Genomic DNA, 26,660 nt, shown 5'->3' with positions numbered 1-26,660 from the left:
GGAGAGCCGGAGGGGGGGCGGGGAGGGACCGGACCGGACCGAGCCGGGGCCAAGGCCCCCCGCCCCGAAACCCTGCCGAGCCCGAGGTGAGGGGCGGGGCCAGGGCTGACACGGGCAGGGGGGATTTGGGGTGCTGGGGGCCGAGAGGGGACAGGTGGCAGGGACGGGGAGGGGGTACAGGGGAAAAAAGGTGGGTTGGATGGTGGGAAAGGAGGATAGAGTGGATGAAGTGGTGGGGAGGAAGAGTGACAGAAAAGGGTTGACGGAGAGGGGATGGTGGGCAGAGAATGGGTAACAGGAATGGAGGGGTGACAGGACTAGATCAGGGTGACAGGGAGAGGGAGGGGACAGAGTTGGAGGGGTGACAAGGAGAGGTGATGGAGAGAAAAGGTGACAGGTCCAGAGATGGCTGACAGGAGAGTGACTTGGAGGAAGGGGTGACAGAGATAGATGAGGGTGACATGATGGGGTGGCTGAGGAGGGGGGGCCTAGGGCCTGTGAGGAGAGAGGCAGAGGTAGAGGTGGTGACAGGACGGGAGAGAGAGTGGCAGAGAAGCTGGTGCCAGGAGGGCTGATGGGAGCAGAGGGGATGAGACCCTGAAGAACCAGGGCCTGGGCTGGCCTGGGCTTCAGGAGTTCCTGCTTAGATTCTGAAGGAGGTGAGGGCCCACAGGGCCTTGGATGGGAGTTATCCAAAGTGGGGTGGACAGGAAGAGAGTAGGCCCAGAGGAGAAAAAAAGGCTTGGCTTTTGGGGTGAAGAGGCAGGACCAGGCTGCAGGGTCCAGGGGTGCCAGGCAATATGGTTGTAGGCCCTGGGGGGGTTATGCAAAGGTTTGTGTTTGGGCAAGACTGGGGCCGGATCTCGGTCCCCAGGACGGTGGCCCAGCGGGTCAGTGGGGAGAAGGTGGTGGCAGCTGCCCAACTCCTGGACACTTGGATCCCTGCCCCAGTGTGAGAAACCCCAGGCCCTACAGCTCTGCCTGTGAGGACCCCAGGATTGGCCCAGAGAAGGAGCAGCCCGGGATTGTAGGGTCCACAGGAGGAGCAGGCCTCGAGTAGGAGAACACAAGATCAGGGGTCCTGGGGGAGCTGGCAGACGGAGTCAGGGGTATCTCTGATTGCGTTTGGATTAGGGCCCTGGGCACCCCCACCCTCCCAGAGGCCCCCTTTTGGCCTCTCAGCTTCTCTTAGTCACTTCAGAGTAAAGTTTTTTCCCTTTTCTTTTCTCAGGGCAGCTTGAAAGGGGGCGGGCAGTAATGACTGTTCAGGAAGTGGGTGAGGTTGGCCTGCTGGGCTTGCCCTGCTTTCTTTGACCTTCTCCCACTTACCCCTACCTGGAGTCAGAGGGCATATTTGGGGGCCCCCTGGCCCCGGCCAGCTCAGCCACCCTGTCAGAGGCAGCCCAGTGGTGGTGGCGGGGGGAATGCGTGCAGGCCAGAAGGGGGGCTGGGCTTGCTGGTCTCACGCTGGGTGTTGTGGGGGGGGAGGGGCAGGCTCCCATCCAGTGGGACAGCGAAACCCTGGGGTGTAGCTCCGTGTCCCACTGTGTGATGACGTGTGTGTGCCTCTGTGTGTGTTTTTGTGCGCGTGCGTGTGCTCATGCACGGCCCCGTGGCAGCACTGGGTATAAGCTCTTGCCCCAGACGTGCCCCTGCCTGCTCCCTGCCAGGATCTGGGGAGATGGCTATACCTGGCAGGCCTGTGTGCAGAGAAGAGTGGGCAGCCGTCCCTCAGGACTTTCAGCTGCCCACTCCTTCCCACGATGGCTGGCCATGCCAGGCAGCCCAGAGAGGTGGGGGTGGGGGTGGAGAGAGGCTCACATCACAGCCCAGTCACCTCCTTTTCTGTGACTGTGTTCCTGTGCATGTGTGTGTATGTGTATGAGTGTGTGTGCTGTCTGGACAGTGACAGTGCAAGGAAGCGTGTCCTCTGGATCATGTGACAGGCCGCACACTGAAATGGTTAGGAGCACAGACTTCTGAAGCAGCCAGATTGCCTGGGTTCAGACCCTAGCTCTGCCATTTCCTAGCTGGATGAATTTGAACAAGTTGCTTGTGTTCTCTGTGCCTCAGTTTCCTCAAGTAGGGCTGTTGGTAACACCTGCCTCTTAGGGATATTGTCAGGATGAAATGGGTTAATAAAATCAAGTTCGGCCCCCAGCTTGGCACAAAGCGAGTGCTCTACAGGCATGAACCATTACCGCCTTTCTGTGCCCCGTCGGGCAGTTGCACATACCTGCTGTGGCCTGTGTAGAGGGAACATATATGTCAGTGTCCCCCACGAGCCAGAGTACATAACTCAGGGGACATGGGTGCCAGTCTGTGTCCAGGTGCCAGTCAGGGGCCCCCATGAGTGGAAGACAGCCAAGAGAAAGCCTTCAGGTATCACGGACCTGACTATGGCCTCAGCAAGTGGGAAGTCTTGGGGAACACTGGCTCTGGGAGGTTCCTGAGTTGCTCCCGATGATCCCTGTCTGCCCTCCCACCTGCAGGTGGACAAAAGATGAAGCCAATGAAGAAGGCATGTGTCGGCCTCCCAGGTTCTGGCGGTGGCGGCAAGTCCCCACCGGCCACCCGGGCCAAGGCCCTGAGACGGCGAGGGGCTGGGGAGGGCGAAAAGCCAGAGGAGGAAGATGAAGAGGCACAACAGCAGCAGCCCCAGCAGCCTCCGGGGCCAGAAGAGGCTGAGGAGGGTGAGGAGGAGGAGTCCGAGAGGGGCCCTGGGGCTGAGGGGCTGACCCCGGAGCCTCACCCCGACGACCCGGCGGCCCCAGGCCCTGCTGAGGACCCCAAGGCAGAGGGGGAGGCAAGTCGCTGGGAGCCCTCCCTCAGCCGTAAGACGGCCACGTTCAAGTCTCGAGCGCCCAAGAAGAAGTATGTGGAGGAGCATGGAGCCGGCAGTGGTAGCAGTGGGCCGGCCGGGGCCCCTGAGGAGCGGGCACGAACCCCTGAGGAGGCCGGCGCCCTGGGGGTCCCTCCACGGCCACCCACCTCCACCCGTTCCTCTTCCACCGACACAGCCAGCGAGCACTCAGCTGACCTGGAGGATGAGCCCGCCGAAGCCTGTGGGCCAGGCCCCTGGCCCCCAAGTGGCACCAGTGGCGGATACGACCTGCGGCAGCTGAGGTCCCAGCGGGTGCTGGCTCGGCGTGGAGACGGCCTCTTCTTGCCGGCCGTGGTGCGCCAGGTGCGCCGAAGCCAGGACCTGGGGGTGCAGTTCCCTGGGGACCGGGCACTGACGTTCTACGAGGGGGCACCCGGCAGTGGTGTCAATGTGGTTTTGGATGCCACGCCGCCGCCAGGTGCCCTCGCGGTGGGCACAGCCGTCTGTACCTGCGTGGAGCCCGGCGTGGCTGCCTACCGTGAGGGTGTGGTGGTGGAGGTGGCCACCAAGCCTGCCGCCTACAAGGTCCGCCTCAGTCCTGGCCCCAGCTCCCAGCCTGGCCCGCCGGCCGCCGTCCCACAGCCCCCACAACTGCCACACCGTGAACCTGAGGAGGCCGTGTGGGTGGCCCGTTCCAGCTTGCGCCTGCTGCAGCCCCCCTGGGAGCCTGAGGCCCTGCCAAGGAAGCCCCCCGTGGGTCCTGAGGAGGAGCAGGCTGAGCCGGGGGGCGCCCTGCCCCCCTGCCCTGTTGCCCTGGACCCCAAGCAGCCTGAGGATGCCGAGGTGTCTAAGATCAGCTTTGGTGGCAACCTGGGGACTTGCGAGGAGGGTGAAGAGAAGCACCCGCCGGCCCTGGGCACCCCGGCCCTGCTCCCACTGCCCCCACCCCAGCTCCTGTCACCGCCACCAAAGTCCCCAGCTTTTGTGGGCCCCGGCCGCCCCGGAGAGCAGCCGTCACCCTGCCAGGAGGGGAGCCAGGGTGGCAGCCGGAGCAGCAGCGTGGCCTCCCTGGAGAAGGGGGCTGCGCCAGCCGCCCGGGCACGCACACCGCTGACAGCCGCGCAGCAGAAGTACAAGAAGGGTGATGTGGTCTGCACGCCCAACGGAATCCGTAAGAAGTTCAACGGCAAGCAGTGGCGCCGGTTGTGCTCCCGAGATGGCTGCATGAAGGAGTCACAGCGGCGGGGCTACTGCTCGCGCCACCTGTCCATGCGAACCAAGGAGATGGAGGGCCTGGCGGACAGCGGCCCAGCTGGAGCTGGGCGGCCGGCAGGTGTGGCGGCGCGGGAGGGCAGCACCGAGTTTGACTGGGGTGATGAAACATCACGGGACAGCGAGGCCAGCAGCGTGGCAGCCCGCGGGGACTCGCGCCCACGCCTGGTGGCTCCTGCCGACCTGTCCCGCTTTGAGTTTGATGAGTGTGAGGCGGCCGTGATGCTGGTGTCGTTGGGCAGTTCTCGCTCTGGCACACCCTCCTTCTCTCCTGTGTCTACGCAGTCGCCCTTCTCACCTGCCCCATCGCCCTCCCCGTCGCCACTCTTTGGCTTCCGCCCAGCCAACTTCAGCCCCATCAACGCCTCACCAGTCATCCAGCGCACTGCCGTCCGCAGCCGCCACCTGAGTGCCAGCACCCCGAAGGGAGGCGTGCTGACCCCACCAGACCTGGGTCCCCATCCGCCGCCACCTGCCCCCAGAGAGCGCCATTCTTCTGGCATCCTACCCACCTTCCAGACCAACCTGACCTTCACCGTGCCCATCAGCCCCGGGCGGAGGAAGACAGAGCTGCTCCCCCATCCGGGGGCTCTGGGGGCCCCTGGCGCAGGGGGCGGAGGAGCCACCCCGGACTTCCCCAAGAGTGACAGCCTAGACTCTGGTGTGGACTCGGTGTCCCACACACCTACACCCTCTACGCCGGCTGGCTTTCGGGCTGTGTCGCCTGCCGTGCCCTTCTCCCGTTCCCGCCAGCCCTCGCCGTTGCTGCTGTTGCCCCCTCCTGCTGGCCTGACCTCGGATCCCGGGCCCTCTGTGCGCAGGGTTCCTGCTGTGCAGCGGGACTCCCCTGTCATTGTTCGCAACCCCGATGTGCCACTGCCCTCCAAATTCCCTGGGGAGGTGAGCACTGCTGGCGAGGCGCGGGCAGTGGGACCTGGGCGGGGCTGCCGAGAGACCCCAGTGCCCCCTGGAGTGGCCAGTGGGAAGCCTGGCCTGCCCCCACCTCTGCCAGCCCCTGTGCCCATCACCGTGCCTCCAGCCGCGCCAACTGCCGTGGCCCAGCCGATGCCCACCTTCGGCCTGGCTTCTTCACCCTTCCAGCCGGTGGCCTTCCACCCCTCACCTGCTGCCCTATTGCCCGTCCTGGTCCCCAGCAGCTACACCAGCCATCCTGCCCCCAAAAAGGAAGTCATCATGGGCCGACCTGGGACAGGTAAGAGATGCTGGTGCAATGGCTGGGTGAGGGCTTAATGGGGACGGGGCTACTGGCAAACTGGCTCTCGAGAGGTGAGCTCCCCACCTGGGGAAGGGCTCAAGGGGAGATTAGCCTCCTCTCTGCAGAGATAATTCTGTAGGAATTCACATGCCAGGCAAGGGACTGGACTTGGAAGGCTCAGGGCACTGTTTCTGGAGGCCTCCTGTTGGGAATGCACTCCCAAGGGCTCGAGCAGTCAGCAAACCTTTCCAGAGCTTTTGGGAGCCAGGCCCCCACAATCCTCATGGGGTAACAGAGGAACAGAGTTGATAATCGTGATGACAGCTGCCATGTCTGGAGGACTGGTGGGGACATCATCATGATAATAAGCATTGCCTATGAGTTATCTTGCCGAACCCTCAGACACACCCCATACCGTACCCGGGACTGTTTTTAGCCCTTTGGAAATATTCGCTCATTTTGTCTTCACGTGCCTAACAGGCAGTGGGGGTGGAGGGAGTAGGATTAGGCTCATTTAGAGGCAACTGAGGCCAGGTTATTTCCTTGCCCTGGATCCCACAGTTAGTAAGTCCTGGACCCAGCCTGCAAAGCCAGGCAGGCCGGCTGGCTGGTCCCCGCTGGGCCACAGTGCCAGGTTATAGATGGGAAGATGGAGGTTCCAAGGTGCCTTCTGCGTCGGGGTGGCAGGATCAGGACCGGAGTGCTCACCTTATGCCTGTGCCCAGGAAATATCACAGGTGCAGTTAGTGCCATGAGCAGAGCTGGGGGTGTGCTAGGCAGGCCTCCAGGTGTGAAATCCAGTCTGGCTGCCCTCAGGAAAGGGCGTGTAAGCCAAGAGTTGAAGGATGAGTTGGAACCAGCAACCGTGGGCTGGAAGAGCCTCCTAGGAGACCAGAAGGAGCACAGGCGAGCAAAGCCACTGTGGCCAGAGGGCTGAGGCCGGAGGCCGGGAGAGCCAGTGGCCAGGCTAGGTTGGGCCTTGTCAGAGCAACCATCAGGGAGGGTGACCAGTCACCAGCCCCTTCCCTAGCATCTTCTTTTTTTATTTATTTCTTAATCCACTGTTGACTGGAGTGCCCTGGTCGTGTGGTAGTTGGTACTGAGGACACAGCCCTGCCCTTACAGGGCACACAGTCCTGGAACAGACAGATCTGTCCCCAGACAATGAGCAGCGAGAGCGGTCAGAGCTGGGATGGGGGAAGCCCAGGAGGCCATGGGAAGTCAGGAGGGCTCTTGGAGAAGGGGCCAGGGTGTCTAAAGTGAGATATGCAGGGTGTGCAGAAGCGAGTCTGGCAAGGCCGGCAGGAGGACCATGAGGCAGAGGGAAGAGTTTGGGCAAAGGCCTCTAGGCAAAAGTAAGTATTTAAAGGAAGTGGAATCTGCAAAACCAAAGGCTCTAGAGGATAGTGAATGCGGGAATGCACGGCTCCGTCAACAAGCAAGGGTCAGATCCCCGAGGGCCCTCAGGAGACCTGGGAACTTTATCTCGGTGGCATTAGGGAGCCAAGATAGGCTTTGAGCTGATCATCTGACCACACCTGTACCGTGGAGGGTGAGTTCCAGGGCCTGAGAGCAGAGACAAGGAGAGCAGGGAGGAAGGGGGCTGCCATGGGGATCTGGGTGGGAGCTGGGACTGGGGCAGAGGCTGATGCGGCTGGGATCCCAGGCCCTGACCTCACGGAGCTCCAGCGCAGACCCAGAGCACAGAGACACAGGTGCTGTGCTTGCCCCTCAGACTTATATGTTGAGGTTGTGAGTTGTGTTTTTTTGCCCTGCCCCCAGCATTTTTTACATTTGTTAGTGTAGTTGATAGGAGCCCATTTCCACAGAAACAGGCACAGCAGGGATTTCTGTCTTTAGCCAGATGAAGAAAGTGAAGCAGAAGGACTCCATCTAGAACTATCCTCCTCTCCCCCCCACCCCACATGCCTACAGCACCCGACGTTGCCTTCATAGCATTGTATCACGTGACCCTCACTGCTGGCATTTGGAGGGGGATGGCACTGATGCAGGGGAGACCCAACCCCACCAGGGCAGACCCAACAGGGGTACCCGCCACCATTTTCCAGATGAGGAAAAGCGACAGAAGAAGAGTCCTGATTGAGGTCGCCTGGCCAGGGAAAGTCAGGACTGGGCCTTGAACCGGGTCTCCCAATCTCCAGATCATAGGACGCTCACTGCCAGAAGCTACATCGGTTATAATTTCTTGAGCACCACCCATGTGTGCGTGTGCGCGGTATTCGGCTCTCTAAGTACTGCCTAAGCGTTTATTCACCAAATCCTCACAACACCCCAGAAGGCCAGCACCATTAGTACTTCCAGTGTTGAGGAAGAAACCACGCCCCAAGAGGTTAAGTGACTTGCCCAAAGTCACCCCGCTAGGAAGAGGGATAGTCAGGATTTGAACCCAGGCTGTCTAGCCCCAGGCCCTTGAGTCCTGCCACTAACAACGGTAACAGTAATAGTAACCAGCCTTTCATTAAGCATTTACCACGAGCCCAGCCCCAGGCCATCTCATCGAATCCGCCTGATGCTGTGCAGGAGGGATTACCAGCCCGGTTTGGGGGTGGGGACTGAGGTTCAGGGAAGGGAGGCTGCGGGCTGTCTGGTCGTCAGAACTTGTCAAGGGCCTGTCCTGGCAGTTCTGAGCAGCGCCTCCCTAACAACACCCATGCTGAGGTATCCAGGCTGCCCTCAGGTTCCCAGCCAGTAGGTCCTCTTGTTCTTCCCCCAGAGGCCTCCCCAAGCCCTTGGGAGGCAGGCACCCTGGGGCCTTCTGCCTCTGAGGCCCAGGTGGGGCAGACTATGCCCGGTGGCATAATGAGGCCGTGGTCCTGTCCCTTTCTGCCTGCTCATGCCAAGGCCTGACCCTCACCCGGGGCAGCAGGTGTGAGGGGGCGGTCTGGGACAGCCTGCCTGCTCCTGCCCCCCGCCAGGCATTTGCTTCCGCTGGGGGACGTGCCGGGGCAGGCGACCGGCATTCTCCACATTCTGTGCGTGGCCGGGCCAGCCAGCTGCCATTGCCACCTCCCTCTGACTCTTCCCGCCTGCTCCCCAGGAGAGGAAGCCGCCCCAGGGCCTGCAGCCCCAGCCCAGGAGGCCAGATGTCTCAGCCCCATTCCTGGCACGGCCTCCTTTCCAGCTCCCAGCTTCCGCCTGGCTTCCCTGTACTAACAGGCAGTGCCCCCTCTCCTGGGCCTCTGTCTGCCTGCCTTTGAGCCACTGTGTGTCTCTCTCTTTCTCCCTTGGGTCCCTACATCTGTCTGTCTGGGTCTCTATTCCTGGGCTTGAGTCTCTCTCTCTGGTCTTCTGTCTCTCTATCTCTCTGCCTCTCTCTATCTTTTTTGGTTTGTCCTTCCCTAGACATCAGTCCTTTTCTGAGCTTTCTTTCATCCCACCTTTCTTCTGTTTTGGGCCCCTATCTTGGGATCCTGTGTCTCTGGGCCTCCCTCCCCTGACCCTCCTCCCCCTCCTCAGACAGACTTGTTGCCCCTCTCCCAGCCCCTCACCTCCACCCTGTGCCCATCATGCGCTCCACCCCTTTGAGTCTGTGGACAGTTGCTAAGCACTAGGTCCCTCACTCCCTTCTTGGGGAGTGGTGGGAGGTTGTACCGGCCTGGGAGCCCCTTCCTGTTCCTTGACAAATTAATGGCCCACCACTGTCCCTGAAACGTGGTGAGAGGTGTCAGGAGCCATCTACATCCAAGCACCTGTTCCCAAGACAGGCAGGAAGGCGGGGGCTGCATGGGCCAAGCTAGGAGATCCGGCTGCAAGGGAACAACAGGAAAGCAGCTCCTGTGCCCACCCACCTGCTAGAGGGTATGACCCAGATCACCCCGACCGCCCCCTCAATGCCTTGCAGGAGACACATTTGGTGCCAGCTCCATTGAACGGAGTCCCACATGTAGTAGGACCTCAGACACTATGCTTGGCCAGGTGGGGAAAATAAGGCCCAGAGAGGGGCCTAGGCTCTCCTGACTCTCCAAATCCAGATTCTGCCCAGCAGAGTTTCTGTTTTGTCTCAAACAGGGAACCCCTTCTCTCCAACCAGAAGTCCCTCATCTCTCCCAGGCCCAGGCTGAGCAGCCCTGGGGGATGTGGGTGGGGAAGGCAGACATGGAGGCAGGCAGAGGCAAGGATGAGCAGAGGGAGGTATAGAGTCTGGGGAAGCCAGAGGACAGAGACAACTCCGTGGCTTGATGCAGGGTGATGAGGGAGGTACGGGTGTGCTTCTCAGTGGAAGTGACATTTGAGCTAAAGCTTGAGGAATGAGTGGATTTCAGGAGAGTGAAAGGCGTGTTCCTGGCAGAGGCAGCCATAGGAACAAAGGCCAGGAGGGGTGAACGTGCATGACCTCTCAGTGTCTAGTGGAAGCTGGAGCTGACACTAGAGCCTAGGATTGGCAGAAGGGTGCCAAGGAGCACAGGTCTAGCCAAGCCAGCTTGAATGCCGGTAGGTCAGTGAAGAGGCAAAAGTTTAGACCGGAGAGGGAAAAGGTTAGATTTGGATGTCAGAGATCCCTGGAGACTGTCCTGGAGAGGAAGGAGGCCTAGGCTGGGAAGAAGAGGATGACCTGCCAGGAGAGAAGAGAAGGGGCATTTTTGAGGTAGCGGGAGTCAATCTTAGAGACTTCCCTAAAGAGACCCCAGCACCGGGAGCTGTAAGGGGTCAGGCTGCCTCCTGGCGGCGGCGGCGGCGGTAAGCGATGGGGTCGCCGGCGCGCGCATGCGCGGGGCGGGGAGGGGGTGCGGCCCGGAGCCCCCGGCGCCCGGGCATTAATGGCTCCATTAGTGGCCGGGAGGGAGGCGCATTAGCGGCGGCGACGGCGTCTGGCTCCCATTACCACCGGCGGCAGCGGCTGCACCACAGGCGGCTGGACCTTAGCCCGCTGCGCCGCCTCCTCCGCCCGCACCCCGTCCCCTGTTCCCGCTCCCCACGGGGGCCTGGGCCAGGGAACCCCTGTCTCCCTATTTCCGCAGCAAAGCTGATAGAGGCCAGGCACACCTGCGTTCAAATCCCGACCGTGCCACCTCCTGACTGCAAGATCCTAAACCCCTTTGAACCTTTCTCTTGCGAAGCAGCCGGGGAAACAGGGTGCACCCGGACTTTGCAAATTCGGACCCGTACCCTGAGGGCCGCGCCCCGGCCCTGTCCGCAAGCAGGGTCGCGGATTCCCGCGCCCCAGGGGTAGGCCCCGGGCGTCGGGCCTCCGTCTTTCCCATTGGCTGCCTACGCGTCTGCCGACGCTGATTGGCCGAGACCACCCCCCCGCCATTGCGCCATTAACTCTTAAGTGGCCGCGCCCTCGGGGTGGGTGGGGGGCCCCCCCGCAGACAGCTCGGGTGCCAGCTGGCCCGTGCCCCGCCGCGGCCCGCGTGGGTGTCAGGCCGGCCGGGCGCCCGCCCGCCCTCCCAGCACAAAGCGGCTTTGTGGGGCCCGCCGGGGGCTGGCTGGGGGCCAGGCGGCGAGTGGAAAATCTCGTGAGCGCGGGGAGGGCAGGAGAACGCTGGGCGGCGCCCCCTCCTCCGCCCGGGTTGGGGTGCCTCCCTCAGTCCGCGCCGACCAGCCCTCTCAAGCCTGGGTGTCTGTACACTCCCCCACACCCCCGCCCCTTTCCACCCCCAAACCCACATGCCCCCCTCCGTCCTATCCCAGTCCGTCTCCCAATCCCTGGGGACCCTCCCCCACACCTCTCGCCTGCCTCTTCCCCTCCTAGTCCCCCTGCCTACCCCAGCCCCACTCACACTGACTCACCCCGGCGCTATTTTTAGGCCCCCATCCCTCCGGAGCGGCACCAGCCCAATCCTGGGCTCGTTCCCCAGGCAACCCTGGCCGTCGCCGACGCCGCCCGGGGTGGGTGGGTGGGTGGGTGTGTATGTGGAGAGCGGGTGAGGGGAGCTGGGGACACCGGGGTGGTGAGCCAAGGCGGGGACCCAGGCCTGTAGAGCAGGGTGGGGAGCCGCGGGGGACAGGGGTGCGGTGCCTCTGGGGCTCAATAAATGGGCCCGTGAGTTCAGAGTGTATTTGCCTGTCCCTCAGTCTGTCAGCATCCCTGGCTGTAAGCCCCAGGCCTCTGGGCAGGCCTCAGCCTGTGCCACCTTGGGTGGCAGTTGGTGTCTCTGTCTGGGCTCCCTGTCCCTGGGCTAGGGGGCGGGGTAGTGCCGCGGGGGATGTTTGGCGCCAAACCTTTTGTGGAATTGGTGGTGGGTGGTGTAGGGGGTACCTGCCTTGAGTGAAGGGTGGTGTTGCACCTCCTCTCAGATGGGGCTGGGGCCCTGGTTTGGGAAACCCCCTCAGCCTTTCCCAATTAGAGAGGCCCCAGTTAGGGTTGAGGATGGCTGGAGAGATGGAGCTGTCTGGGGTTAGGACCTGCTCCCTCTTCTCCACTTCTAATCACCCCCACCCAGGGTTCCTCCACTCTGAACAATGGAAGCTAAGTATAGGGCTGGCCCAGTGCCCAGGGCAGGGGGGCCCTTCCCGCCCGGATTCCGGCCCCTCCCTGCCAGGCTGGGTCCCCACTTGGCTGTACCCTACCCTGTAAGGGGCCTCTTCCCATCCCTCCTATGTGGGCACTGTGTCTTCTACCAGATGTGCAACCCTCCCAGATGTGTGGGGCCCTCTTTCCCTGCTATGCCAGGCCTTGCTCTTTTTCTCACCCTACAGAAGTGGGAGAACTGGGGGCAATGTTTCTCTGAGCTCTGTCCTGGGCTGCGTTGCAGTAGGGAAGGGGTTAATTTTCAGTAGGTGACTCACCGGTGGGGAGAGGAGGGGGCAGCGGTGGGGAGATAGCGGGCCACATTGATTTCAGCCTTGATTTCTGCCTCACATTGCAGTCCCTGGGGCAGTGAGGTAATGGAGGGTCTGAGTCTGGGGCTGCATAGGGAGGAGGGGGCAGTCACCTAATAGTCCCTCCAGTGGCCCCCTCCAGGCTCACAGCCAAGTGTCTGGCCCTGCAGTCTCTGGAGGTCAGAGGGCTATGGACCTTCCCTTCCCCTCTGGGCCCAGATTACTGGTTTCTGTACCCTTTCCATGCCTTCGGCTCTATCTGTGGACGGAACAGGCTGGGAAAGGGATTTGTTTGTGCTTGTCGCTGACTCCACCTGTGTAGGAGCCCACTCTGTCCATTGGAGCTTGTGCAACTTTTAAAAGCTGCCCGGGTGTGACCCCAGGCCTCTGCCTCTACTGGATGTGACCCCAGGGCCCATCTTGGGTGATCCAGAGCCTCTGACTCTCTCCCTGGTGGACCCCAGACTCTTGCATATGTCTCTGTGGGTACTCTCTGGCCTTTCTGTAGTTCTCTCTGTATCCTTGTCTGACCATATTCCCGGAGGTCTGGGAGTGTCTGCCTGGGTCCACCCCGAGGTTAAATTTTCAGTAGTGGAAAGAGCAGCTGAGTTGGAGCACTGGGCTGTTAGGTTCTGGAGGGATGATCTTGCACAATTTATTCAGTTTCTCTGAGCCTCATTTTCTCATCTGAACAATGGGCATAATAAAATGTACCTCCCTAGTGGCTGTGAGGATTCAACGAGCCTCATAATACATTCAAGCTCCCAGCACACTGAAGCCCCAGTGTTCATTTCCTTTCTTCCTCCTTCCACCCCTTTCTGGAAGGGGTGGCTCCCAGCCTAGAGTGGTAGGGCCAGCCCACGGTGGTGCTCTGTGCCCCCACCCCCTGCTGCCTCCCACTGCCTTACTGTGACATGGAGGGTCCCAGGTGGCTGCTAAGTGTCAGGCCAGTGAGTGACCATGGTGCTCTGTATCCCTGGGGGGCCAGGGTACTGAAGTAGTGCTTACTGGGCTAAGTTTAGGTAGCGTGTGGGGGTTCAGTACAATGGCATCTATGAGAGTTAGCCTGTATTGGGGACGGGAGTTGCCAGGAAGGCCACATGAGGGTGTGTGAAGATGGAAGAGTGTGTGTGGTTGTGTGGGAGGGATGTGGGGTGGGGGTGTGTGTATGTGTGTGTGATGGACAAGCAGCGCTTGTGATGAGATGTGTGAGATAATGCTGCCTGTTTGATATGTTGTTTGTATGATGATTCATGTGGGCTGGCAATGAGAATATGCGTTGGTGAAGCATGTATGACAAGGCGTGTATGAAATGGGTGATGTGGAGGATGGGTGAGAACGAGTGTATGATGATGGGTGGGGAGTGATGGACAGGGAATGTGGGAGGTCGTACAGACATGTGAGCAGGTGTTCAAGGTGTGTGACTTCGTGTGTGACAGTGTGAGTGTAAGGCCAAGGGTACATGTTACCGTGGGGTGTGTATGAAATAATGGGTGTGGCAGGAAAACTCCGTCTATGAAAGGGTGTGTGTGTATGTGTGTGTGTGTGTGTGTGGTGGGGGAAGAGTCAGCTGGTGTTGAGTTGGTAAGGGCTCCCGGTGGCTCGCGTAGCCCTACCGCGCAGTTCTTCTGCCCTGCGGAGCCGTGCGCGCTCAGGCGGGCGTGAGGGAGGCGGGCCAAGCCGCGCGTGAGCGTGTTCTTCGCGTGGACTGGACACACGTAGCACCACACACAACCCCGGGGCCTCCGCAGCGCGGTGCTGCGAACCGCCCCCCTGGCTCGCTGCCTTTACTGCAGTGCGCCCTCCCTGCCACCCTCCTCCCGCGGTCCCGCCCCGGGCCGGCTTGGGGCCAACCGGAGCCCGCCCCGCCCTTTCCTTATTTGCATATGACTGACGTTCCCCCGGGGCGGCCAATGGGGGCGGGCGCGGCGGGGCCTGACCCGCGCGCGGCGGCGGCAGCCAATGGGCTCACGCGCGGGGGGCCGGGCTTGCGCGGAAGGCCGCGGGGGAAGCGGGGAAGGGGCGGGGGGAGGTGCGGCGGGGGGAGGGGAGCGCGTAGTAGTGGCGGGGCGGGGAGGCGGCGGTGGCTCTGCGCGGGGCTCGCTCGGAGCGCACGGACGCACGCACGCTGGTCCGTCTGGCCGCTCGGAGCCGAAGGTCGACCCGGCGCTGAGCCGCGGGCCCGGAGCCCGGAAAGGCGGGGCGGCAGCACCGGCAGCCGGGGCGCGCGGGGCCAGAGCCGTTACCCGCGGGAGCTGCGAGGGAGGGAGGGAGCGAGCCAGCGAGAGGAGAAGGGAGGGGGCCACCCCCGCGCACGCGCGCCGCGCCCCGCCCCGCCTGCCCCGCCCGCCGGGCACCAAGCGGGAGGAGGGAGAGGGAGGGGGCGGCGCCGATGGCCCCTGTGCCGCGCGCCCCGTGACGGCCCCCGCGCGCGCCGGGGGGCGGGGCGGGGCCGGCGCGCTCTGACCTCCCCCGCCCCCCGGGCGGCGGGAGGCAGGCGGCGCTGTGCGCAGGCGCGCCCGGCAGAGACCCCCCCCCGAGTGGGGCGGCCGGAGGGGGGCGGCGGGGGGGGCATGCGGCGACGGCCTCCAGCTCCCCCCGGGCCCGAGCGGCGACGGCCGAGGAGCCGGCGGCGGGCGGAGTGGCGGCGGCCGCTGAGGAGGCGCGAGCCCCGGCCGGGCCCCCCCGCGCCGGACCATGTACTCAGCCCACAGGCCCCTGGTGCCCGCGTCCGGCGCGGCCTCGCGTGGCCTCGGCATGTTCGGTCAGTAGAGCCTGGGCCCTGGGACTGCAGGGGTCAGGGTGTCGGGGTGCTAAGTGCGGCGTAATGGTGATAGGGGTATAGTACGAGAGTGATAGAGGCAGAGTACAGGGGTGACGGGAAAGTTACAGAGCTCAGCTGGGCCAAGCGGTTAGTGACGGCAGGTGGGAGTGTAGCGGGAGTGATGGGAGTGAGGCGAGGGGAGTAGCTGGGGACAGCTGTGGTGTTTGGGTAATGGGGTGGCACGGTCCGTTGTCATTGGAGGTGAGGGGTGCAGAGTAACTGGCTTGGGAGCGTGGATCAGGATAGGGGCAGCATGAGACTTGCTGGTCTTAGGTGTGGAACAGAGGGGGAAGGGAATGTGATGGAGTAGTGGGGCTAAGAAGAGGGTTTGAGAAGTGAGTGAGGCACTGCTTGCTTAGAGCAGAGTGATGGGCTGGAGTGTGTGTGGTGTGCTTTGCAGAGGCAGAAGGAGGGACCCAGGAACCTGGACCATAGTGCACTGAAGAGGACTTGAGGGGCAAGACTAAAGGACTCTTCCCCCATTGTCTGCTGGTCCCCTTCTTCCCCACCCAGCAGATGAGGAGGCCCAATAAGAAAGATCTTGGTGAAGAGAGGGACAGGTCGAGGTCCTTGGGGTTGGAGGGCCAAGCAGGCTTTTGTGGTCCCCAATGCCCCAGGGATTGGGGACAGGGTTCTTAGAGCGTCTTGAGACCCCCTCCAGTGTTGGCTTCCTTATCCCTCTTCTGTTGACTTGACATCTACTTTTTCTTTTGTCAGCCCCTTGCAGAATGAGGTCTCGAGGCTAGTATTTCCTATAGAGCTCTCTTAGTCCAGGCTTTTGAAGGCATAGAGGGGTCATCCCAGGTCAGATTGATCTGGATCAGGGGGAGGCCTGGAATGATGGAGACCAAGGCTAGGGCGTTTCCCTTCTCTCTTCATATTCTTCCCTCGCAGGGGCCTCCTCAGCTGGTTCCACTTCCCCCAGGGAGCCAGCAGTGAGAGGGCAGCCCACTCCTAACATAGGCCTGCTCCAGGAGTCCTGCCAGGGATGGGTCCCAGGCCAGGGCTTAACCCTGCTACCACCCAGCTCCTGGGGCAGAAGGTGGGACCCCTGGAACTGGCCTTCTGGGAGGGAAGTGGTTTCCTGTGAATATTCTCAAGAAAACACCTGGCACTTTTGTCTTCCTTGTGCACAGACTTGTAACAGTTCTCTTGTCTGCCTCATTGTCGGTGCCTTTTTTTCCAAGGGGTTTACCACACCCTCCCCTTTTTGGGCAAAGAGGCTGGACGCTGCACCCAGGATAAGCTCGGAGCTTGAGAGGGAGGGGGGCTGGGAGACCTCTTTGTGGGCAGTAGATTCTGTTAAGGGACGGGGGAGACGCTGGAGCCACCTGTGCCCAGCCCTGGAAAGGCAGGTCTGGCTCCTTGGGGTTTGTGGTATAGGGAGGGAGGGAAGGAGAAAGACTTAAGACCCCACACCTTGTGGGTAATGGAGAGGGAAGAGAAGGGGAAACCAAGCATGGTCTCCTCAAGAGAGAAAAAGGGAGTAGGAGGTGAAGATAAGGGACTATGTCAGTTAGGGGGCTGGGAACGTGGCATGACTGGGGAGAGTTCCTAGCCCTGTTCAGGTTTTGGGGCCTTGGGAGTATGAGATGGCAGTTGAACATGGCCTGGTTTGTGACAGGAGCCAGTCATTCCTCTGGCCTGGTCCCTGGTGGCAGGGCTGGTGGAGGTGGGGGAGGGAATGGGGCGTGAGGCGTATTTCCCTTCCCAGCTTCTGTTTTCTTTCGTGTAAAACCTGGGAATCTTACAGGGAGGAGTTTTTCCTGAGTGATGTTGCACGCACGAGCCCACGAGGCTCTGGGATAGTGGAAGGGGGTGTGAAGGAGGCGTGGAGCCACCTCATCCAGGGTGGAAAAGAGCTTGAGTTGGAGTTCAAGGCCAAGGTCTCCTGCACAGCTTAGCTGGCTTCTTCCCACAGTGTGGACAAATGTGGAACCTCGCTCTGTTGCCGTGTTCCCCTGGCACTCCTTAGTCCCTTTTCTGGCCCCCAGCCAGCCCGACCCCTCTGTGCAGCCAAGTGAGGCCCAGCAACCTGCCAGCCACCCAGTGGCCTCCACCCAGAGCAAAGGTGAGGAGTGGGGGGGCGCAGAACACATGGGGATAGCGTCCAGGGAGCCCAAGAGCCCTCTGACCTGCCTCTCCGCCCCCAGAACCTGCTGAGTCGGCGGCTGTCGCTCATGAGCAGCCACCAGGTGGGACAGGGAATGCTGATCCCGGGCGGCCCCCTGGAGCCACCTGCCCTGAGAGCCCAGGGCCCGGACCCCCCCACACTTTGGGGGTGGTGGAACCTGGAAAGGGTCCCCCTCCCACCACTGAGGAGGAGGCCCCTGGCCCTCCAGGAGAGCCCCGGCTGGACAGTGAGACGGAGAGTGACCATGATGATGCGTGAGTGCCACGAGGCTTGGGAAGTGGGGGGGGGGGGCTGGTGACCAGAGATGGGGCCCTTACTGTCCCTGCCACTCCCGCCACAGCTTCCTCTCCATCATGTCTCCTGAGATCCAGTTGCCCCTGCCACCCGGGAAACGCCGGACCCAGTCCCTCAGTGCCCTGCCAAAGGAACGAGACTCCTCTTCGGAGAAGGATGGACGCAGCCCCAACAAGGTGCCTCATCTCTATACCTGTCCCCAGCTTGCCCTCTGGCTGCCCAAGCCTGTTTCGTGGTTCTAACATCCCACTCGGGCCTCTGTGTGCTGCAGCGGGAGAAGGACCATATCCGGCGGCCCATGAACGCCTTCATGATCTTCAGCAAGCGGCACCGGGCCCTGGTCCACCAGCGTCACCCCAACCAGGACAACCGGACCGTCAGCAAGATTCTGGGCGAGTGGTGGTACGCCCTGGGGCCCAAGGAGAAGCAGAAGTACCATGACCTGGCCTTCCAGGTAATGCCTCTTCCTCTTGGCTCCTCCCCAGCTTTCTCTGGTGGGATAAGTGAGTGGAGGGTCCCTCCTCTCTCTCCCGGCAGGTGAAAGAGGCCCACTTTAAGGCTCACCCAGACTGGAAGTGGTGCAACAAGGACCGGAAGAAGTCCAGCTCAGAGGCCAAGCCTGCAAGCCTGGGGCTAGCAGGAGGACACAAGGAGACTCGGGAGCGGAGCATGTCGGAGACGGGGACTGCCGCTGCCCCTGGAGGTTGGTCGGCTCCTTGGTTGACTTGCCCTGCCCCCTCCGTCCCTGAGAGGTGCCAGCTACCCCCTTGTTTGCTCAGCCCTTGCCCCAGAATCCTATGTGATATCATTTCATTTGAAGACCCTGACCCATAAGGGAACTGGCAGTTTTCTCATATAAAAGAGCCGGGGAGGTCCAGACAGATAAGAGTTTCCAGTCAGTCATTTCATTATTAGTTGTCATTTACTGAGCATTTACTACATGCCAGGCACCAAGGGGAGTATAAGCTCTATTTCTGAAAGTCATACCCCTATTTTCCAGATGAGAGGACGGACTCAGGGCGCCTGGGGGGCTCAGTTAAATGGCTGCCTTCGGCTCAGGCCATGATCCCAGGGTTCTGGGATTGAACCCCACATCGGGCTCCCTCCTCAGTGGGGAGCCTGCATCCTCCCTCCCTCTGTGCCTGCCGTTCGTCCTGCTTGTGTTTTCTCTGACAGATAAAGTCTTAAAAAAAAGAAAGAAAGAAAGTGAGACTTAGGCAGAGTCACTTGTTGGAATTTGTAGAAGACTAGTAAATGGTAGAGCCAAAGCTTAAACCCCAGTTTGATTGATTTCCAGAACCATAGTTGGAAGCCCCTCGTTGGCTGCTTTTGCTGACAGAGTGTCTTGCCTGCATAGCACTGTTCTGAGGCACGTTTTTGGAGTGACCTGTGGGTTCGGGCCTGCAATTCTCTGAAGGTGGGGTTGCTTCCTCTCTGAGATATGGGGATGGAGACTCAGGTCCATGGTTATTAGCAAGCGAGCACCGCACTGCCTTCAGAGAAGGCCTGCCTCCCGAGGAGCAATCCATTAGAAAATGCCAGGCTGGTGGTTGCCAGGTAGCCCAGGATTTTCAAATTTCTTTTGCCCAGGACCTAGAGATATCTGTGGACAGCCTGGGTGCCGCTAAAAGGCTTCTTGACTCTGTGACACCTCTCTCCTTATATTGTGCAGTGTCCTCGGAGCTCCTCTCCGTCGCAGCCCAGACACTCCTGAGCTCGGATACCAAGGCTCCAGGAAGTGGTTCCTGTGGGACAGAGCGTCTGCACACAGTGGGGGGACCTGGCTCAGCCCGGCCCCGAGCCTTCTCCCACAGTGGGGTCCACAGCCTGGATGGTGGGGAAGTAGATAGCCAGGCACTACAGGAACTGACTCAGGTCCGGGGGCAGGGGAGCTGGGCAGGGAGGGCTGCCCCCAGGTGATGGCCCCCACTGAACTCTCCTGGTGCCCGCCCTGCAGATGGTGTCCGGCCCCGCATCCTATTCTGGTCCAAAGCCTTCCACCCAGTATGGGGCTCCAGGCCCCTTCTCAGCCTCTGGTGAGGGAGGTGCCCTGGCTGCTGGCGGGCGACCCCCGCTGCTGCCCACCCGGGCCTCCCGTTCCCAGCGTGCAGCCAGTGAGGACATGACCAGTGACGAGGAACGCATGGTCATCTGTGAGGAGGAGGGAGACGATGATGTCATTGGTGAGCAGTTGCAGGGGCTAGAATCCTGCCCAGAAAACAGCAGGCTAAGGTTTGTTGGGTGGGCAAAGAGTTGATACAGGTCTCAGGTTTTTCTTCTTTCTTGTCTTGCATGTTTGTTTATGACTGCAGGCATGTTCAGCTCAGGCCCTACTGAGTAAGCCCAGCCCTGCCCTTGGGAAGCTCCTGGCCAGGCAGGAAACCAGGAGGACAGGGGCGTGGATGGTCAGGCCATGGGGCACAGTGTTAGGTGGTGGTACCTGCATGCTCTTAGGCTCCCCCGGTGGGCAGGTGGGCACGCCCTAGGCGGAGGAACAGCGTTCTTGGACAACAGTTACTGCTGGCAAAAGGGGTTGAGGCCAGGGCCTGGGCTCCGTGCTGTCTCTCCTGGACAGTCTTACACCCAGCCCTTCTGCCAATACTCTTCACTCCCTCAGCTGATGACGGCTTTGGCGCCACTGACATTGACCTCAAGTGCAAGGAGCGGGTGACTGACAGCGAGAGCGGAGACAGCTCCGGGGAGGACCCAGAGGGCAGCAAGGTGAGAGCTGGGGAATTGGCGCTATCTTGTCATGGTCCCAGGAGGGGGAGATGTGTGCTCTTGTGTGCATCACTACAGAGAGATTAAGGCCCAAAGAGGGCATGGTGAATTGGGTCATAGACTGGGTGAACTGAGGCCTTCAGCTGGCCTCGCTGCCAGGCAGGAGAGGGATGGTCAGGTTGTGGGTGTGCGGGCTCCCTTGATGTGGTCGTGTCCCCTCCTTCCACCTAGGGTTTTGGCCGGAAGGTGTTCTCACCTGTGATTCGTTCCTCCTTTACCCACTGCCGCCCACCGTTGGACCCTGAGCCCCCAGGGCCCCCGGATCCATCACCTCCAGCCTTTGGCAAAGGCTACGGGCCCACCCCGTCGTCGTCCTCCTCCTCGTCCTCACCTGCCTCCTCCTCAGCCTCAGCCGCCACCTCCTTCCCACTGGGCTCAGGGACCTTCAAGGCCCAGGAGTCAGGTCAGGGCAGCACGGCAGGCCCACTACGACCCCCACCTCCTGGGGCTGGGGGCCCAGGGACACCTTCCAAGGCCACCCGGTTCCTCCCATCGGATCCTGCCGCCTTCCGGCGCAAGAGACCTGAAAGTGTGGGAGGCCTGGAGCCACCAGGCCCCTCGGTCATTGCAGCACCTCCTGGCGGGGGAGGAAGTGTCCTGCAGACGCTGGTCCTGCCCCCAAATAAGGAGGAACGGGAAGGCAGCGGAACCCGCATGCCCTCGGCCCCAGCCCCGTCACTGGCCTATGGGGCCCCAACAGCCCCCCTGTCCCGCCCAGCTGCAACCATGGTCACCAATGTGGTGCGGCCTGTCAGTAGCACTCCTGTGCCCATCGCCTCTAAGCCCTTCCCCACCTCTGGCCGGGCTGAGGCATCTCCAAACGACACAGCGGGTGCCAGGACTGAGCCGGTCACGGGGTCCCGGGCGCCAGGGAGCTCCCCGCTGGGTGTAAGCTTAGTGTATTCGGACAAGAAGTCGGCAGCAGCCTCCTCGCCGGCCCCACATCTAGTGGCTGGGCCCCTCCTCGGTACCGTAGGAAAGGCCCCTGCCACAGTCACCAACCTGCTGGTGGGCACACCGGGTTATGGGGCCCCAGCGCCCCCTGCTGTTCAGTTCATAGCCCAGGGGGCCCCTGGCAGTGGAGCCACCACAGGCTCTGGAGCAGGCGCTGGGAGTGGCCCCAATGGGCCAGTGCCCCTGGGCATCTTGCAGCCGGGCGCCTTGGGCAAGGCTGGGGGAATCACCCAGGTGCAGTACATCCTGCCCACGCTGCCCCAGCAGCTTCAGGTGGCGCCTGCCCCGGCACCAGCCCCTGGGACCAAGGCAGCAGCTCCTGGCGGCCCCGCACCAACCACCAGCATCCGTTTCACCCTCCCCCCGGGCACCTCCACCAACGGCAAAGTTCTGGCGGCCACCGCACCCACCCCTGGCATCCCCATCCTGCAGTCTGTACCCTCTGCCCCGCCCCCCAAAGGTGAGGCTTGGGCTGAGTGGGGAAGGAGAGGGGCCCCAGGCCTGTGTAGCTCTCTGGCAACTTCTCTCTCCCTTTGCAGCCCAGTCGGTGTCTCCTGTACAGGCTCCGCCCCCGGGTGGCTCAGCCCAGCTGCTGCCCGGGAAGGTACTGGTGCCCCTGGCGGCCCCTAGCATGTCCGTGCGGGGTGGAGGGGCTGGCCAGCCACTGCCCCTGGTGAGCCCGCCTTTCTCAGTACCTGTGCAGAACGGGGCCCAGCCACCCAGCAAGGTAAGGGCGTCCTGGCTCCTCCTGTTCCTGTCCCCTCCCCTCCTGGGTGTTGGTTTCTGTGCCATGGTGTCTGTGTCTTTCCTTTGATCTCTCGTGCTTTTTTCCCTTTTCATATGTCTTTCTTGAACTGTCTCTAGGACCGTGACTGTGTCTTTCTGCGTACTTCAATGTCTGTGTGCATCTCAATTCTGCTCTCAGTGGCTGCACCTTGTTCCTTTGTGTTTCACATGCCTTGCTGTTTTCTTTGTTCCTTTCTGTCTTAATTCTAAAATTTGTGTTCCCTGTCTTTGCTGAGACCCACCTTTCTAGGTCTGGGTCACTCTCCCACCCCATTTCCAAGTCCCCAGCTCACCCCAGCCTGTGGGTGCCCTTACCCACAGATCATCCAGCTGACTCCGGTGCCCGTGAGCACACCCAGCGGCCTGGTGCCGCCCCTCAGCCCAGCCACACTCTCCGGACCCACCTCCCAGCCTCAGAAGGTCCTGCTGCCCTCCTCTACCAGGTAATGGCAGCTGAGCCCTCACCTGGAGGCCAGGCCAGAGAAGGGTCTGGCGGGGGTGGGCAGCTCACCTCACTCCTCCCCCTTCCTCTCCTTGCGGCAGAATCACCTACGTGCAGTCAGCGGGTGGGCACGCCTTGCCCCTGGGCACCAGCCCTACATCCAGCCAGGCTGGAACAGTCACCTCGTATGGGCCCACGAGCTCGGTAGCCCTAGGCTTCACCTCGCTGGGGCCCAGCGGACCCGCCTTTGTGCAGCCCCTGCTTTCAGGTGAGGGGCAGTGTGGCAGGCAGAGCTGGGGACCCAGGGTGGTGCGGAGGCAGCCCAGGCCCTAACTGGGGCCCCTGCCTCTCCTGTGTCTCTGTCCCTGCAGGCCAAGCTCCGTTGCTGGCTCCTGGCCAGGTGGGCGTGTCACCAGTGCCCAGCCCCCAGCTGCCGCCAGCCTGCACAGCCCCCGGAGGTCCCGTCATCACTGCATTTTACCCCGGCAGCCCTGCACCCACCTCCTCAGCACCCCTAGCCCAGCCATCCCAGGCTCCCCCGGGTCTGGTCTACACCGTGGCCACTAGCACCACCCCACCTGCTGCCACCATCCTGCCGAAGGGCCCACCAGCCCCTGCCACTGCCACCCCGGCCCCTACCAGCCCTTTCCCTAATGCTGCAGGTGGGTGTTGGGCCAGCCCAGGGTGGGGTGAGTTGGGGAACCCAGGAGAAGGGCTCCAGACAGGCCTGGCTCAGCAAATGCTTTTCTCCCCACCAGCAGGCTCCATGACCTACAGCTTAGTGGCCCCCAAGGCCCAGCGGCCCACCCCCAAGGCCCCCCAGAAAGTGAAGGCGGCCATTGCCAGCATTCCCGTGGGTTCTTTTGAGGCAGGTGCCCCTGGGCGGTCAGGCCCTGCAGCTCGGCAGCCCTTGGAACCTGGCCCAGCCCGGGAGCCCCCTCCCCCTGAGGCTGAGCTTGAGGGGCAGCCGACGACACCGGCCCCTCCACCACCCCCAGAGACCTGGGCTCCCATGGCCCGGAGCAGCCCCCCGCCTCCCCCGCCTGCTGAAGAGCGGACAAGCACCAAGGGCCCCGAGACTGTGGTGAGCGCTCAGCAGGCCCTGGGGGCTCCTGTTGCTGCCTGGCTCTGCGTGTCAGTCCATCATCTGCTTTTCTGCTCCATTTCCGTTCCCTGCACACCTGTCTGACCCATGTTCTTGTTTCCCCCCGGGGGTGGAGGTCGGGGGTGCGGTGGAGCTGGGCCTCTTCTGTTCCTTTTGCTTGTCTGAAGACTGGGTCTTCTCCAAGACTCTACGTCTGGGTCAGTCAGCATCCCACCTCTTTGTCATTCTGGGTTTTGCACCACTGAGTCTGAACCTGGTATTCTCCATCTCTCTGCTGTCCCTACCCCAGGCCAGCAAATTCCCCAGCTCTTCATCTTCAGACTGGCGAGTCCCTGGGCTGGGTCTGGAGAGCCGTGGGGAGCCTCCCACCCCTCCCAGCCCAGCGCCAGCTCCGGCTTCAGCCCCCGGTGGCAGCGGCGGCAGCAGCAGCGAGGGCAGCAGTGGGAGGGCAGCTGGGGACACCCCTGAGCGCAAGGAGGCTGCTGGTACCGGCAAGAAGGTGAAGGTGCGGCCCCCGCCCCTGAAGAAGACCTTTGACTCTGTGGACAAGTGAGCATGGGCTGGGGTCTGCGGCAGCGTGTGCGGGGCTGGCAGGAGAGGGGGGCAGCTGCAGCCCGGGACGGCAGAGGTGACCCTACTGGCTCTCCAGCAGGGTCCTGTCAGAGGTGGACTTCGAAGAGCGCTTTGCTGAGCTGCCTGAGTTTCGGCCTGAGGAGGTGCTGCCTTCGCCCACCCTGCAGTCTCTGGCCACCTCGCCCCGGGCCATCCTGGGCTCCTACCGCAAGAAGAGGAAGAACTCTACCGGTAGGCGAGTGTGGGCCACCAGGGGAAGGCGGGGGACAGATGGGGGCCACCTCTGCTGAGCCTGCTTCTGTTGGACCAGACCTGGACTCGGCCCCCGAGGACCCCACCTCGCCCAAGCGCAAGATGAGGAGACGCTCCAGCTGCAGCTCAGAGCCCAACACCCCCAAGAGTGCCAAGTGCGAGGGGGACATCTTCACCTTTGACCGTACAGGTGCCGGCACCGAGGCAGGCGGAGCTATGGGGGACCCAGCACCTGCAGGAAGGGTGGGGTCTTGGAGATGGGGTTACAGAGGAGAGGTGGGGTGGGTGTCGCTGAGAGGAAGGATGGCGGGTTGAGGATGGATTGGGGGGGTTCTGGAGTCTGATAGGGTCCAGAGGCAGGTGACCTCTCTGAACTCTGATGTGGAATAGAATTTGGTGAGGGCTGGGTGGACACTTCGGGCGGGGGCAGGGGCCGGCTGCTGCAGTGCCAAGAACCTGCCGCCTGCTCCACTCCCAGGTACGGAAGCAGAGGATGTGCTCGGGGAGCTGGAATACGAGAAGGTGCCATACTCTTCCCTGCGGCGTACCTTGGACCAGCGCCGGGCCCTGGTCATGCAGCTCTTCCAGGACCATGGCTTCTTCCCATCAGGTGAGCGTGGCTCTGCGTCTTGGCGGGCACTTGCAGAGGTCCTGCCTGCTCCTCTCACCCTGGCCTCCCCACTCGCCACTGTCCTTCTGTCCCCAGCCCAGGCCACGGCAGCTTTCCAGGCCCGCTACGCAGACATCTTCCCCTCCAAGGTGTGTCTGCAGTTGAAGATCCGTGAGGTGCGCCAGAAGATCATGCAGGCGGCCACTCCCACGGAGCAGCCCCCTGGAGCTGAGGCCCCCCTTCCTGGACCGCCCCCCACTGGCACTGCTGCTGCCCCTGTCCCCACTCCCAGCCCTGCTGGGGGCCCTGACCCCACCTCACCTGGCTCGGACTCTGGCACAGCTCCAGCTGCCCCGCCACTGCCTCCGCCTCCGGAGCCGGGTCCCGGACAGCCTGGCTGGGAGGGCCCCCCCCAGCCATCCCCCCCGCCCCCCGGCCCCTCCACAGCTGCCACAGGCAGGTGAGGGCTCCAAGAAGACCCCAGGACCCACAGTACGCCCCTCAGGACATGGACAGTATGTAGGTGGCAGGAATCGGGGAGGGGGGGCAGGATGGTTCCCTCCTCCCCAATAAAGCCATTTCGTCCTTTTTAGTTTTGGGCGGAATGAGGCCTGCTCCTCTTGTCTATCCCCCTCCCCCCACAGCTTTCTCCCTGTGATGGGGGGCAGCTGAGGGGAAGCAGGGGCACAGTCTCCCTCCACCGAGCCCCTGTATATAACCTGGAGTGTGTTACCTTCAGACCTTTTCACTTGTACTTTATGCAAAATGGCTCATGTGAGGGCTACAAGCTGGTGGGTAGTGTGGGCCTTGGGCCACAGGGAGGTGCCTGTGGAGTAGGGGGAGTTCATGCACCCCTTTTTTCCCCAGAGGGGCTGGACTCAGGTTAGTTTGGGGTGGGGGCTCCTGCACTTTGCCACAGGCATGGGGAGGGTTTTCTCCCCACCCCCTCTGCCCTCCCAACTTGGGTTGTACTTTCTAAGAAGGTGATTCCCCCTACCCTTGTCCCCATCCCCAGAACAAAACATGTTGATCATGTGCAATATTTCTTACTGTGCCGAGAAGCCGAAATGACCGAAATTAAAGCTGTTTAACACACCTGTGTGGCTGCCCACTCTACAGGGAGAAGGGGTGTGGGTTGTGCTGGTCCTGCCTCCAGATGGGCGAGAAGCTATACACTGGCTGTCTGCTCCCCCCCAACACACCCCTCACTGCAGGGAGCAATGCCAGGTCACACCCTCTGGGCCGAGGACCCCGGCTCACTCTGGACTGAGCAGCCCCTGGTGCTTGGGGGGGTCACTGTGGCTACTCTGCGTCTTATGCAGACATCCGACAGGAGGGGGTTTGGAGAAGGTGTGAGATGAGGCTCTACAAGGTGGGCAGTTCACCCTGGAAGCCTCAGCTGGATCTGAGAGGTCTGAGCCTCGAGGTGCTGGGCAGGGTACAGTGCTGTTCTCGGTGCCTCTTGCTGCCCCCACATGGCCCGAGCCAGCACTGCAGCAGGAGCCTCTCAGGCTGCAACCCTCAGGGCCAGCCTGTGGACGGTGCCTCCCTGGCGAGATGAATACCCATGCCGTGTGGAGGGAGGACTACCTGCGATGGGAGGGGGGTCAGGAAGCTTCTGCAGGAAGTGGCATCTAAGCTAAGACCAGAGCACCAGAAGTTCCAGCCTGGAGGAGATCTGCTGTAAAGAGGGGAGGACAGCTTTGGCTGGGCTTTGACTGCTGGGTCACTATGTTTCCAGAATTCTTACTTAACCTTGACCGTATAGGGTAGAGTGGGCAAACTGACTTCACCCAGTGTGTTACTG

General features: G+C 62.0%; 1 protein-coding gene across 9 annotated transcripts; it reads left to right on the top strand.

Annotated features, from left to right (window-relative positions):
- CIC (capicua transcriptional repressor) lies at nt 1–25,948 on the top strand. 9 transcript variants are annotated; one of them, XR_013968369.1, is made up of 21 exons: nt 1–86; nt 2,493–5,309; nt 16,844–16,993; nt 17,076–17,310; nt 17,397–17,526; nt 17,622–17,804; nt 17,888–18,053; nt 19,023–19,225; nt 19,308–19,533; nt 19,968–20,071; nt 20,303–21,545; nt 21,625–21,812; nt 22,193–22,314; nt 22,415–22,581; nt 22,685–22,975; nt 23,072–23,397; nt 23,708–23,917; nt 24,071–24,222; nt 24,302–24,433; nt 24,722–24,853; nt 24,950–25,948. XR_013968369.1 is itself a non-coding variant. In XM_080829677.1 (21 exons), the coding sequence occupies exons 2-21, from the start codon at nt 2,504–2,506 to the stop codon at nt 25,315–25,317; spliced, it is 7,581 nt and encodes a 2,526-aa protein (XP_080685803.1). In that variant the 5' UTR covers nt 1–86; nt 2,493–2,503; the 3' UTR covers nt 25,318–25,948. The 9 variants fall into 9 exon arrangements, 8 of the variants coding, with proteins under 8 accessions (XP_080685803.1, XP_080685801.1, XP_080685802.1 ...); XM_080829677.1 differs by having other exon boundaries at nt 23,075–23,397; nt 23,708–23,967; XM_080829675.1 differs by having other exon boundaries at nt 23,075–23,397; nt 23,708–23,967; nt 24,068–24,222.
- The last annotated feature ends 712 nt before the right edge of the window (nt 25,949–26,660 follow it).

The sequence above is a fragment of the Martes martes genome (genome assembly GCF_963455335.1).
Source record: "Martes martes genome assembly, chromosome: 17".
Classification (NCBI taxonomy): Eukaryota; Metazoa; Chordata; class Mammalia; order Carnivora; family Mustelidae; genus Martes; species Martes martes.
This window is presented reverse-complemented; position numbering and strand designations above follow the sequence as displayed.

Excerpts from the sequence above, each read along its gene's own strand:
- CIC (XM_080829673.1), top strand. The coding sequence starts at position 2,504 with ATGAAGCCAATGAAGAAGGCATGTGTCGGCCTCCCAGGTTCTGGCGGT. Across the intron at positions 22,315-22,414 it reads CTGCTGCCCTCCTCTACCAG|AATCACCTACGTGCAGTCAG; the intron begins GTAATGGCAGCT and ends TCCTTGCGGCAG. Across the intron at positions 22,582-22,684 it reads TGTGCAGCCCCTGCTTTCAG|GCCAAGCTCCGTTGCTGGCT; the intron begins GTGAGGGGCAGT and ends CTGTCCCTGCAG.